The 11,636-nt window shown below is 54.1% G+C and overlaps 2 protein-coding genes across 2 annotated transcripts in view; one reads left to right on the top strand and one right to left on the bottom strand.

Annotated features, from left to right (window-relative positions):
* The window catches only part of LOC127579782 (dynactin subunit 1-like), a 73,369-nt gene extending 72,409 nt beyond the window's left edge, over positions 1-960 (top strand). Inside the window, exon 10 of the mRNA XM_052032711.1 lies at positions 904-960. Within this exon, the coding sequence (XP_051888671.1) occupies positions 904-960 (57 nt within the window). The remainder of the gene's footprint in view (positions 1-903) is intronic.
* A 2,907-nt stretch (positions 961-3,867) lies between these two features.
* The window catches only part of fam113 (family with sequence similarity 113), a 31,936-nt gene continuing 24,167 nt past the window's right edge, over positions 3,868-11,636 (bottom strand). Inside the window, exons 7-11 of the mRNA XM_052032699.1 lie at positions 11,331-11,468; positions 9,371-9,508; positions 6,902-7,039; positions 4,331-4,687; positions 3,868-3,926 (exon numbers count right to left, since the gene is read on the bottom strand). Coding sequence (XP_051888659.1) covers positions 3,868-3,926; positions 4,331-4,687; positions 6,902-7,039; positions 9,371-9,508; positions 11,331-11,468 — 830 coding nt within the window. The remainder of the gene's footprint in view (positions 3,927-4,330; positions 4,688-6,901; positions 7,040-9,370; positions 9,509-11,330; positions 11,469-11,636) is intronic.

Below are 11,636 nucleotides of genomic sequence, written 5' to 3'. Positions count from 1 at the left end.
ACTTTCTCTGTAGCTGTGACACTTTACTCTGTACTGTTATTGTTTTTACCTGTACTACATCAATGCACTCTGTACTGACTCAATGTAACTGCACTGTGTAATGAATTGACTTCTAAGATCGGTTTGTAAGACAAGTTTTTCACTGTACCTCGGTACAAGTGACAATAATAAACCAAAACCAATACCAATACCAAACTCCTTGACCTTTACCATAGCCTTGGAGAGGGATAGGAGCAGACAATATGGGAAAGTATTTAACTGGGGGAGAAGGAATTATGATGCCATTAGGCAGGAACTTGGGAGCGTAAATTGGGAACAGATGTTCTTGGGGAAGTGCACAGTGGAAACGTGGAGGTTATTTAGGGAGTACTTGCATTGGACCCTGGATAGGGTTGTCCCATTGAGGCAGGGTAAGGATAGTAGAGTGAAGGAACCGTGATTGAGTCATAGAGTAATACAGCACAGAAACAGACCCTTCGGCCCAAATCGTCCATGCCAACCAAGATACTAGTCCTATTTGCCCGTCTTTGGCCCATATCCCTCTAAACCTTTCCTACCCATGTACCTGTCCAAAATGCATTTTAAACGTTATTATTGTACCTGCCTCAACCACTTGCTCTGGCAGCTCATTCCATATACCCACCACTGTCTGCAGGAAGAAGTTACCCCTTGGGTCCCTTTGAAATCTCTCCCCTCTCACCTTAAACCTGTGCCCTCTAGTTCTTGATTCCCCAACCCTGGGGAAAACACTGTGTGCATTCACCCTGTCTATGCCCCTCATGATTTTATACACAGAATGGAGGAAATACTCAAAAGTCAGGCAAACAGAGAGAGAATCAGAGGTAACATTACATGCACCACAATTATCTGAGCACTGCCAGCATTTTCTATTTTTAATTTCAGATTTCAAGTATCCACAGCATTTTAGTTTCAAACAATTTTCTATACCCCATTGAGTAAAAGCCTCGTCTAGAACCCATCCTCATAATTTAACCCCTTTGGTTCCGCTACGCAAGGAGCAGGTAGTAGGGCGACTCGACTGCCTCTCCCTCCACCCTGCCCCCCCAGTGGACACGAGATGTAGAATATCTTGTCAAAAGGAAGAAAGAAGCTTACCTGAGGTTTAGAAAGCATGGATCAGACATGGCTCTGGAGAGTTACACGGTAGCCAGGAGGGAGCTTAAGAATGGACAGAGCTATAAGGGAGCATGCCTAGAGCTACAAGTTCTATCTCTTTGTCATTTATATAAGTGATCTGATTAAGAATGTAACAAGGCAGGTTAGTAAATTTGCAGATCATACTGAGATGGTACAGTGGACATTGGAGGTGGTTATCAAAAATTGCTCTAGGATCTTGATCAGCTGGGTCAGTGGGCCGAGGAATGGCAAATAGAGTTTAATTTGGATGTGGGAGGTGTTGCATTTTGGGAAGTCAAATCGGTAGGACTTTCACAGTGAAAGGTAGGGCCCTGGGGAGTGTTGTAGAACAGAGGGACTGAGGAGTACAGGTACATGGTTCCCTGAGAGTGGAGTCAAAGGTAGACAGGGTGGTGAAGAAGGCATTTGGCACGCTGGCCTTCTTCAGTCAGGCATTGAAGTACAGGAGTTGGGAAGTTATGTTGCAGTTGTATAAGTCATTGGTAAGGTCGCACTTGGAGTACTGTGTACAGTTTTGGTCACCCTGTTATGGTTAAACTGGAAAGAGCGCAGAGAAGATTTACGAGGATGTTGCCAGAACAAGAGGGCCTGAGTTATAGGGAGAGGTTGGCCAGGCTGGGTCTTTATTCCTTGGAACACAGGAGAGTGAGGAAGTTCCTCAGGAGGCTAAAGAAATTTGGTTTGTCCCCTTTGACTCTCACCAACTTTTACCAATGCACCATAGAAAGCATCCTATCTGGATGTATCACGGCTTGGTACGGCAACTGCTCTGCCCAGGACTGCAAGAAGCTGCAGAGAGTTGTGGACACAGCCCAGCGCGTCACGGACACCAGCCTCCCCTCCTTGGGTTCTGTCTTTACCTCTCACTGTCTTGGTGAAGCAGCCAGCATAATCAAAGACCCCACCCACCCGGGACATTCTCTCTTCTCTCCTCTTCCATCAGGTAGAAGATACAGGAGCCTGAGGGCACGTACCACCAGACTTAAGGACAGCTTCTACCCCACTGTGATAAGACTATTGAATGGTTCCCTTATACAATAAGGTGGACTATGACCTCACGATCTACCTTGTTGTGACCTTGCACCTTATTGCACTGCACTTTGTCTGTAACTGTGACACTTTACTCTGTACTGTTACTGTTTTTACTTGTACTACATCAATGCACTCTGTACTAACTCAATGTAACTGCACTGTGTAATGAATTGACCTGTACGATCAGTATGCAAGACAAGCTTTTCACTGTACCTCGGTACAAGTGACAATAATAAACCAATACCAATGCCACACCTTACAGAGGCGTATAACATCATGAGGGGCATAGATAGGGTGAACAAACTAAGTCTTTTGACCAGGATTGAAGAATCAAGAACTAGGGGCATAGTTTTAAGATGAGCGGGGAGAGATTTAATAGGAACCCACGGGGCAACTTCTTCACCCAGAGGGTGGTCCGTATGTGGAATGAGCTGCCAGAGGAAGTGGGTGAGGCAGGTACACTAACAACATTTAAAAGACACTCGGACAAGTCCGTGGATAGGAAAGGTTCAGAGGGATATGGGCCCAATGCTGGCAAATGGGACTGACTTACACGGGCACCTTGGTCAGCACGGACAGGTTGGGCAGCAGTGCCCGTTTCTGTTCTGTATGACTCTGACTCTATGATCCTCTGCTGGTGCTGGGACACCCGTCCTGCTCTGAGGTGACCGACCCATACACAGGGCTCCAGTTGTGGCCTCACCAGTGCCTGTCAATTCCTGTAACACCTCCCTGTGCTGACACTCTGTGCCTCAGCCGATGAAGGCGTACCCCACCTGCCTTCTGAACCACCTTATCTGTGTCCTGCTCCCTCTGTGGACGTGGTCTCCCGCGCCCCTCAGTTCCTCCCACCTCTCGGTATCCTACCGCTCACCGTGTACTCTCACCATTTGTCCTCCCCAAATGGAGAACATCCCCCACCATTTCCCGCCCACTCCACCTGACTCCTTCCTGAAGGCCTGATCAACCCAGTACACGGCCTTACTAAAACCCACAGCCTGCGTTGTGCTCTCCCTCTGTATGCCATTGTTAGTCAGACACAAGCTACTCTTCACTGATTAAAGCTTTCACAGTGGAGATGTAAACAAAGGAGGGGGTTTAGGCCCACAGGGACGGCACAGCCTTCTGTGAAGGCACAACCCAGGCTGCTGCCTCCACAGAGTCACAGAGCACTACAGCACAGAAACAGGCCCTTCGGCCCATCTAGTCCATGCCGACCTGATCTTCTGCCCAGTCCCATCTCCCGGCACCCAGACCATATCCCTCCAAACCCCTCCCATCCATTCACCTATCCAAACCTCTCTTAAATGTTATAATTGAACCCACATCCACCACTTCCGCTGGCAGCTCGTCCCACACTCACATCACCCTCTGAGTGAAGTAGCTCCCCCCTCAGATTCCCCCTAAATATTTCACCTTTCACCCTAAACCTATGACCTCTAGTTCTAGTCTCACCCAGCCTTACGGGAAAAGCCTGCATGCATTCACCCTATCTACACCCCTCATAATTTTGTATACCTCTATAAGACCATTCTCCTGCGCTCCAGGGAATAAAGTCCTAACCTATTCAACCTTTCCCTGTAACTCAGGTCCTCAAGTCCCGGCAACATCTGTGTAAATTTTCTCTGCATTCTTTGATACCTTTCCTGCATTGGGACAACCAAGCTTAGTGCACCTTCAGTCGCTCCCAGACACAGATTCCGCGCAGTGTGCAAACAACTGCAGACACACCAGGACTGCAGGCAATAAACATCAGCTCACTGCTCACAGTAAACAGCAGGGAGCTCGGCAATGTTGATGTACAGAGGGATGTTGGGGTGCAAGTCCATAGCTCCCTGAAGGTGGTGACAGAGGTGGACCAGGTAGTGAAGGCAGCAATTGGTATGTTTGCCTTCATCAGCCAAGGTGGAGATTTGGAACATGATTCTGCAGCTGGTCAGAGCATTGGTTAGACGGCAGGGAGCATTGTGCACAGTTCTGGTCACTACACCGCAGGAAGGGATTCACCAGGAGGAGGGCTGTGGTTACAAGGAGAGTTTGGACAGGCTGGGTTTGTGCTTACAGGGACATAGAAAGCTGAGGGGGGACCTTGTAGAGTTTATAAAATCACGAGGTACACAATAATACCCCTGACCTTTACCTACAGAGAACAGAGCCCTGGCCATCACACGGACACACAGTGCCGGACCGGCTGTACATGGGGCAGGGAACAGCGCGGGGCCGGCTGTACACGGCCCCAGGGAACAGCGCAGGGCCGGCTGTACACGGCCCCAGGGAACAGCGCGGGGCTGGCTGTACATGGCCCCAGAGAACAGCGTGGGGCCGGCTGTACACGGCCCCAGGGAGATGAGCAACCTACCAGCAGGGCCAGGGGCGTTGCTGAAGCTCATATATCCTGGAATGGACTCAGTCAGGTCGGAGACAAAGCGGGTTTCCTCAGGACTGCTGCGGCCGGGAGGGACGGGTCCTCGGGCACCGAATTCCCATGGCACCAGGGCTGGAACAAAACCCAGCACACACGGGGTTAAACGGGAGCAGGTGACACGGAATATCCCCACCCCCACCACCGTAATGAGCACCCGCACCCCTGACCCACAGAACCCCATCCCCAACCCCCGTCCCCCCATCCCCCGACCCAAGGACACCCCACCCATGACCCACAGACCCCCATCTCCGGACCCACAGATCCCCACACCCCAACCCTGATCACGGACCCCCATACCCCACCCCCGACTCCCTGAGAAGAGCCCATCCCCACCCATCCTACAGACCACAATCCTCACCCCTCCCCTGACCCAAAGACCCCTCCTCATCCCCCCACACTCTTTCCACGCAGCAACCCTCTCGAACCACCCTGTGGGGAAGTGGAGAACAGGTCGGGGTGTCGGGGGTTGCCTGGTGAACCACCCCCCACCCTCACAAGGTCCTGGATGGGAATGTGTCCCAGATGTTTCCCAGATCCACATGATCAGGAGCGCTGGAGGGAACAGGACGTTTGAGTCTGGTTTGATGTCATGAGAAAGGGCTGCCGGGGAAGAGTGATCACAACACGAGCTGGAAGGTGATGTGGCTACGTAAAGGAAGGAAGCACGAGGGGAGGGGCTGTGGTCGATTGGGAGGGCAGGTGGGCAACGTCCAATCAGATGAGGTGAATTTTGCAAGAGGTTTATTCCTTAAAGGGACAAAAAAACAAAAAGAAGGGGGGGTCGTGCCCCCCCACCCCACGAACAACCACACCCCCCCCCCCGCTGCACAACCCCAGTCACCCCCCACCCCCCATCACCCGTGAACAACCACCACACCCCGCCACACCGCCATGGTCCCCACCTCCCCCCACCCGTAAACAACCCACACCTCCCGCCACGCCTCCCCGTCCACTCCCCAGCCCCACCTCCCCCAACCCCCATCATCCGTGTACAACCACCAAACCCCGCTGTACCTCCCCAGTCACGCCCCACCCCCACTTCACGCCGCACCTCCCTCGTGCCCCCCCACCCACCACCCGTGAACAAACCCCACCTCCCGCTGTAGCTTCCCAGACCCCGCAGACTACAATTTATAAGGAAGGGTGTGATGCTGAGGCTTCATAAGGCATTGGTCAGACCACATCTTGAGCATCGTGAGCAGTTGTGGGCCACGTATCTAAGAGTCCAGAGAAGGTTTACAAGAATGATCCCAGAGATGAAAGGGTTAACATATGAGGAGTGATTGATGGCTCTGGGCTTGTACTCACTGGAGTTCAGAAGGATGAGAGGGGATCTCATTGAAACCTACTGGATATTGAAAGGCTGATAGACTGGACGTGGAGAGGATGTTTCCAGTAGTTGGAGAGTCTAGCACCAGAGGGCACAGCCTCAGAATATTGGTATTGGTATTAGTTTATTAGAGTCACTTGTACCGAGGTACAGTAAAGAACTTGTTTTGCATTCCGATCGTACAGGTCAATTCATTACACAATGCAGTTACATTGAGTTAGTACAGAGTGCATTGAGGTAGTACAGGTAAAAACAATAACAGTACCGAGTAAAGTGTCACAGCTACAGATAAAGTGCAGTGCAATAAGGTGCAAAGTCACAACAAGGTAGATCGTGAGGTCAGAGTCCATCTCACTGTATAAAGGAACTGTTCAATAGTCTTATCACAGTGGGGTAGAAGCTGTCCTTAAGTCTGGTGGTACGTGCCCTCAGGCTCCTGTATCTCGTGCCCGATGGAAGAGGAGAGAAGGGAGAACGTCCCTTTAGAACAGAGATGAGGTGGAATTTCTTCAGCCAGAGGGCAGTGAATCTGTGGAATTCATTGCCACTGATGGCTGTGGAGGCCAAGTCATTGGGTGTATTTGAAGTTGTTGTGGATAGGTTCTTGATTAGTGAGGGTGTCAAAGGTTATGGGGAAGAGGCAGGAGAATAGAGTTGAGAGGGAAAATAAATCAGCCATGATGGAATGGTGGAACAGACTCGATGGGCCGAATGGCCTAGTTCTGCTCCAAGGTCCTCTGCCTTCCCCAGTACCTCCTCAGTCTCGCCAGTCAACTGGCTGCTCAGAAATCCAGTCAGGAAGACGGGAGAAGGAGACCTGGCCAACACACAGCGCAGGGAACAGCGCGGGCCCGGCTGTACACGGCCCCAGGGAACAGCGTGGGCCCGGCTGTACACGGCCCCAGGGAACAGCGCGGGCCCGGCTGTACACGGCCCCAGAGAGATGAGCAACCTACCGGCAGGGCCAGGGGCGTTGCTGAAGCTCATGTATCCCAGACCAGACTTGGGCAGGTCAGAGACGAAGCGGGTTTCCTCAGGGTTGCTGCAGCCGAGAGGGGCGGGTCCTCGGGCACCGAATTCCCACGGCATCTGGGCTGGAACGCAACCCAGCACACACGGGGTTAAACGGGAGCAGGTGACACGGAATATCCCCACCCCCACCACTGTACTGAGCACCACCCTCCGACCCAAGCACCCGCACCCCTGACCCACAGACCCCCATCCCCAACCCCCGTCCCCCCATCCACGGACTCCCAACCCCCGACCCAAGGACCCCCATCTCCGGACCCACAGATCCCCATCCCCCACCCCTGATCACGGACCCCCATACCCCACCCCCGACTCCCTGAGAAGAGCCCATCCCCACCCATCCTACAGACCACAATCCTCACCCCTCCCCTGACCCAAAGACCCCTCCTCATCCCCCCACACTCTTTCCACGCAGCAACCCTCTTGAACCACCCTGTGGGGAAGTGGAGAACAGGTCGGGGTGTCGGGGGTTGCCTGGTGAACCACCCCCCACCCTCACAAGGTCCTGGATGGGAATGTGTCCCAGATGTTTCCCAGATCCACATGATCAGGAGCGCTGGAGGGAACAGGACGTTTGAGTCTGGTTTGATGTCATGAGAAAGGGCTGCCGGGGAAGAGTGATCACAACACGAGCTGGAAGGTGATGTGGCTACGTAAAGGAAGGAAGCACGAGGGGAGGGGCTGTGGTCGATTGGGAGGGCAGGTGAGCAACGTCCAATCAGATGAGGTGAATTTTGCAAGAGGTTTATTCCTTAAAGGGACAAAAAAACAAAGAGAAGAAGGGGGGGGGTCGTGCCCCCCCACCCCACGAACAACCACACCCCCCCCCCGCTGCACAACCCCAGTCACCCCCCACCCCCCATCACCCGTGAACAACCACCACACCCCGCCACACCGCCATGGTCCCCACCTCCCCCCACCCGTAAACAACCCACACCTCCCGCCACGCCTCCCCGTCCACTCCCCAGCCCCACCTCCCCCAACCCCCATCATCCGTGTACAACCACCAAACCCTGCTGTACCTCCCCAGTCACGCCCCACCCCCACTTCACGCCGCACCTCCCTCGTGTCCCCCCACCCACCACCCGTGAACAAACCCCACCTCCCGCTGTAGCTTCCCAGACCCCGCAGACTACAATTTATAAGGAAGGGTGTGATGCTGAGGCTTCATAAGGCATTGGTCAGACCACATCTGGAGCATCGTGAGCAGTTGTGGGCCCCGTATCTAAGAGTCCAGAGAAGGTTTACAAGAATGATCCCAGAGATGAAAGGGTTAACATATGAGGAGTGATTGATGGCTCTGGGCTTGTACTCACTGGAGTTCAGAAGGATGAGAGGGGATCTCATTGAAACCTACTGGATATTGAAAGGCTGATAGACTGGACGTGGAGAGGATGTTTCCAGTAGTTGGAGAGTCTAGCACCAGAGGGCACAGCCTCAGAATATTGGTATTGGTATTAGTTTATTAGAGTCACTTGTACCGAGGTACAGTAAAGAACTTGTTTTGCATTCCGATCGTACAGGTCAATTCATTACACAGTGCAGTTACATTGAGTTAATACAGAATGCATTGAGGTAGTACAGGTAAAAACAGTAACAGTACCGAGTAAAGTGTCACAGCTACAGATAAAGTGCAGTGCAATAAGGTGCAAAGTCACAACAAGGTAGATCGTGAGGTCAGAGTCCATCTCACTGTATAAGGGAACCGTTCAATAGTCTTATCACAGTGGGGTAGAAGCTGTCCTTAAGTCTGGTGGTACGTGCCCTCAGGCTCCTGTATCTCGTGCCCGATGGAAGAGGAGAGAAGGGAGAACGTCCCTTTAGAACAGAGATGAGGTGGAATTTCTTCAGCCAGAGGGCAGTGAATCTGTGGAATTCATTGCCACTGATGGCTGTGGAGGCCAAGTCATTGGGTGTATTTGAAGTTGTTGTGGATAGGTTCTTGATTAGTGAGGGTGTCAAAGGTTATGGGGAAGAGGCAGGAGAATAGAGTTGAGAGGGAAAATAAATCAGCCATGATGGAATGGTGGAACAGACTCGATGGGCCGAATGGCCTAGTTCTGCTCCAAGGTCCTCTGCCTTCCCCAGTACCTCCTCAGTCTCGCCAGTCAACTGGCTGCTCAGAAATCCAGTCAGGAAGACGGGAGAAGGAGACCTGGCCAACACACAGCGCAGGGAACAGCGCGGGCCCGGCTGTACACGGCCCCAGGGAACAGCGCGGGCCCGGCTGTACACGGCCCCAGGGAACAGCGCGGGCCCGGCTGTACACGGCCCCAGGGAACAGCGCGGGCCCGGCTGTACACGGCCCCAGGGAACAGCGCAGGCCCGGCTGTACACGGCCCCAGGGAACAGCGCGGGCCCGGCTGTACACGGCCCCAGAGAGATGAGCAACCTACCGGCAGGGCCAGGGGCGTTGCTGAAGCTCATGTATCCCAGACCAGACTTGGGCAGGTCAGAGACGAAGCGGGTTTCCCCAGGGTTGCTGCAGCCGAGAGGGGCGGGTCCCCGGGCACCGAATTCCCACGGCATCTGGGCTGGAACGCAACCCAGCACACACGGGGTTAAACGGGAGCAGGTGACACGGAATATCCCCACCCCCACCACTGTACTGAGCACCACCCTCCGACCCAAGCACCCGCACCCCTGACCCACAGACCCCCATCCCCAACCCCCGTCCCCCCATCCACGGACTCCCAACCCCCGACCCAAGGACCCCCATCTCCGGACCCACAGACCCCCATCCCCCACCCCTGATCACGGACCCCCATACCCCACCCCCGACTCCCTGAGAAGAGCCCATCCCCACCCATCCTACAGACCACAATCCTCACCCCTCCCCTGACCCAAAGACCCCTCCTCATCCCCCCACACTCTTTCCACGCAGCAACCCTCTCGAACCACCCTGTGGGGAAGTGGAGAACAGGTCGGGGTGTCGGGGGTTGCCTGGTGAACCACACCCCACCCCCACAAGGTCCTGGGTGGGAATGTATCCCAGATGTTTCCCAGATCCACATGTTCAGGAGCGCTGGAGGGAACAGGCCGTTTGAGTCTGGTTTGATGTCATGAGAAAGGGCTGCCGGTGAAGAGTGATCACAACACGAGCTGGAAGGTGATGTGGCTACACAAAGGAAGGAAGCACGAGGGGAGGGGCTGTGGTCGATTGGGAGGGCAGGTGGGCAACGTCCAATCAGATGAGGCTAACTTTGCAAAAGAGGTTTATTCCTTAAAGGCACACAATCGAAGAACAGGAGGGGTGGGTCATGGCCCCCCACCCTGCAAACAACCACCCTCCCCACTGCACCTCCCTGGTCCCCCCCACCTCCCCCCACCCATGAACAACTCCCACCTCCCACCGCACCTCCCCAGTCACCCCCCCACACCCTCGGACCCCATCACCCATGAACAACCACCACCCCACACTGCACCTCCTTGGTCCCCCCCACCCCTACCTCCCACCGCACCTCCTCCGTGCCCCCCACTCACCACCCGTGAATAACCACCACCTCCATCCACACCTCCCCGGTGCCCCCCCACCCATAAATAACCATCACCTTCTGCTGCAGCTCCCTGGACCCTGCAGACTAGAATATAAAAGCAAGGGTGTGATGCTGAGGCTTTATAAGGCGTTGGTCAGACCACATCTGGAATATCGTGAGCAGTTTTGGGTCCCGTATCTAAGGAAGGATGTGCTGGCATTGGCGAGGGTCCAGAGGTGGTTTACAAGAATGATCCCAGGGATGAAAGGGTTAATGTATAAGAAGTGATTGATGGTTCAGGGCCTGTACTTGCTGGAGTTTAGAAGGATGAGAGGGGATCTCATGGCAAGGCCTGGATAGACTGGACGTGGAGAGGATGTTTCCATCAGTGGGAGAGTCTAGGACCAGAGGGCACAGCCTCAGAAATAGAAGGACGTCCCTTTAGAACAGAGATGAGGAGGAATTTCTTCAGCCAGATGGTGGTGAATCTGTGGAACTCATTGCCACAGAGGGCTGTGGAGGCCAAGTCATTGGGTTTCTTTAAAGCGAAGTTTCATAGATTCTTGATTAGTGAGGGTGTCAAAGGTTATGGGGAAGAGGCAGGAGGATGGAGTTGAGAGGGAAAATAATCAGCCATGATGGAATGGTGGAACAGACTCGATGGGCCGAATGGCCTAGTTCTGCTCCAAGGTCCTCTGTCCTCCCTGGTACCTCCCCAGTCTCGCCAGTCAACTAACTGCTCAGAAATCCAGTCAGGAAGACAGGAGAAGGAGTCCTGGCCAACACACAGCGCAGGGAACAGTGTGGGGCCGGCTGTACACGGCCCCAGAGAACAGTGCAGGTCCGGCTGTACAAAGCCCCAGGGAGATGAGCAACCTACCGGCAGGGCCAGAGGCATTGCTGAAGCTCGTGTATCCTGGACCAGACTCGGGCAGGTCGGAGACAAAGCGGGTTTCCTCAGAACCGCTGCAGCCGAGAAGGACGGGTCCTCGGGCACCGAATTCCGACTGCTCCAGGGCTGGAACAAATGGGGTTAAATGGGAGCAGGTGACACTGAATATCCCCACCCCCACCACTGTAGTACAGCACCACCCCCAACCCACGGAACTCCATTACCCAACCAATGGTTGCCCCCCCCCCCCCCCCCCCCCGTGAACCACCACTCTCCGCTGCGGGGGGGGGGGGG

The sequence above is a fragment of the Pristis pectinata genome, chromosome 2 (genome assembly GCF_009764475.1).
Source record: "Pristis pectinata isolate sPriPec2 chromosome 2, sPriPec2.1.pri, whole genome shotgun sequence".
In the NCBI taxonomy this organism is placed as follows: Eukaryota; Metazoa; Chordata; class Chondrichthyes; order Rhinopristiformes; family Pristidae; genus Pristis; species Pristis pectinata.
This window is presented reverse-complemented; position numbering and strand designations above follow the sequence as displayed.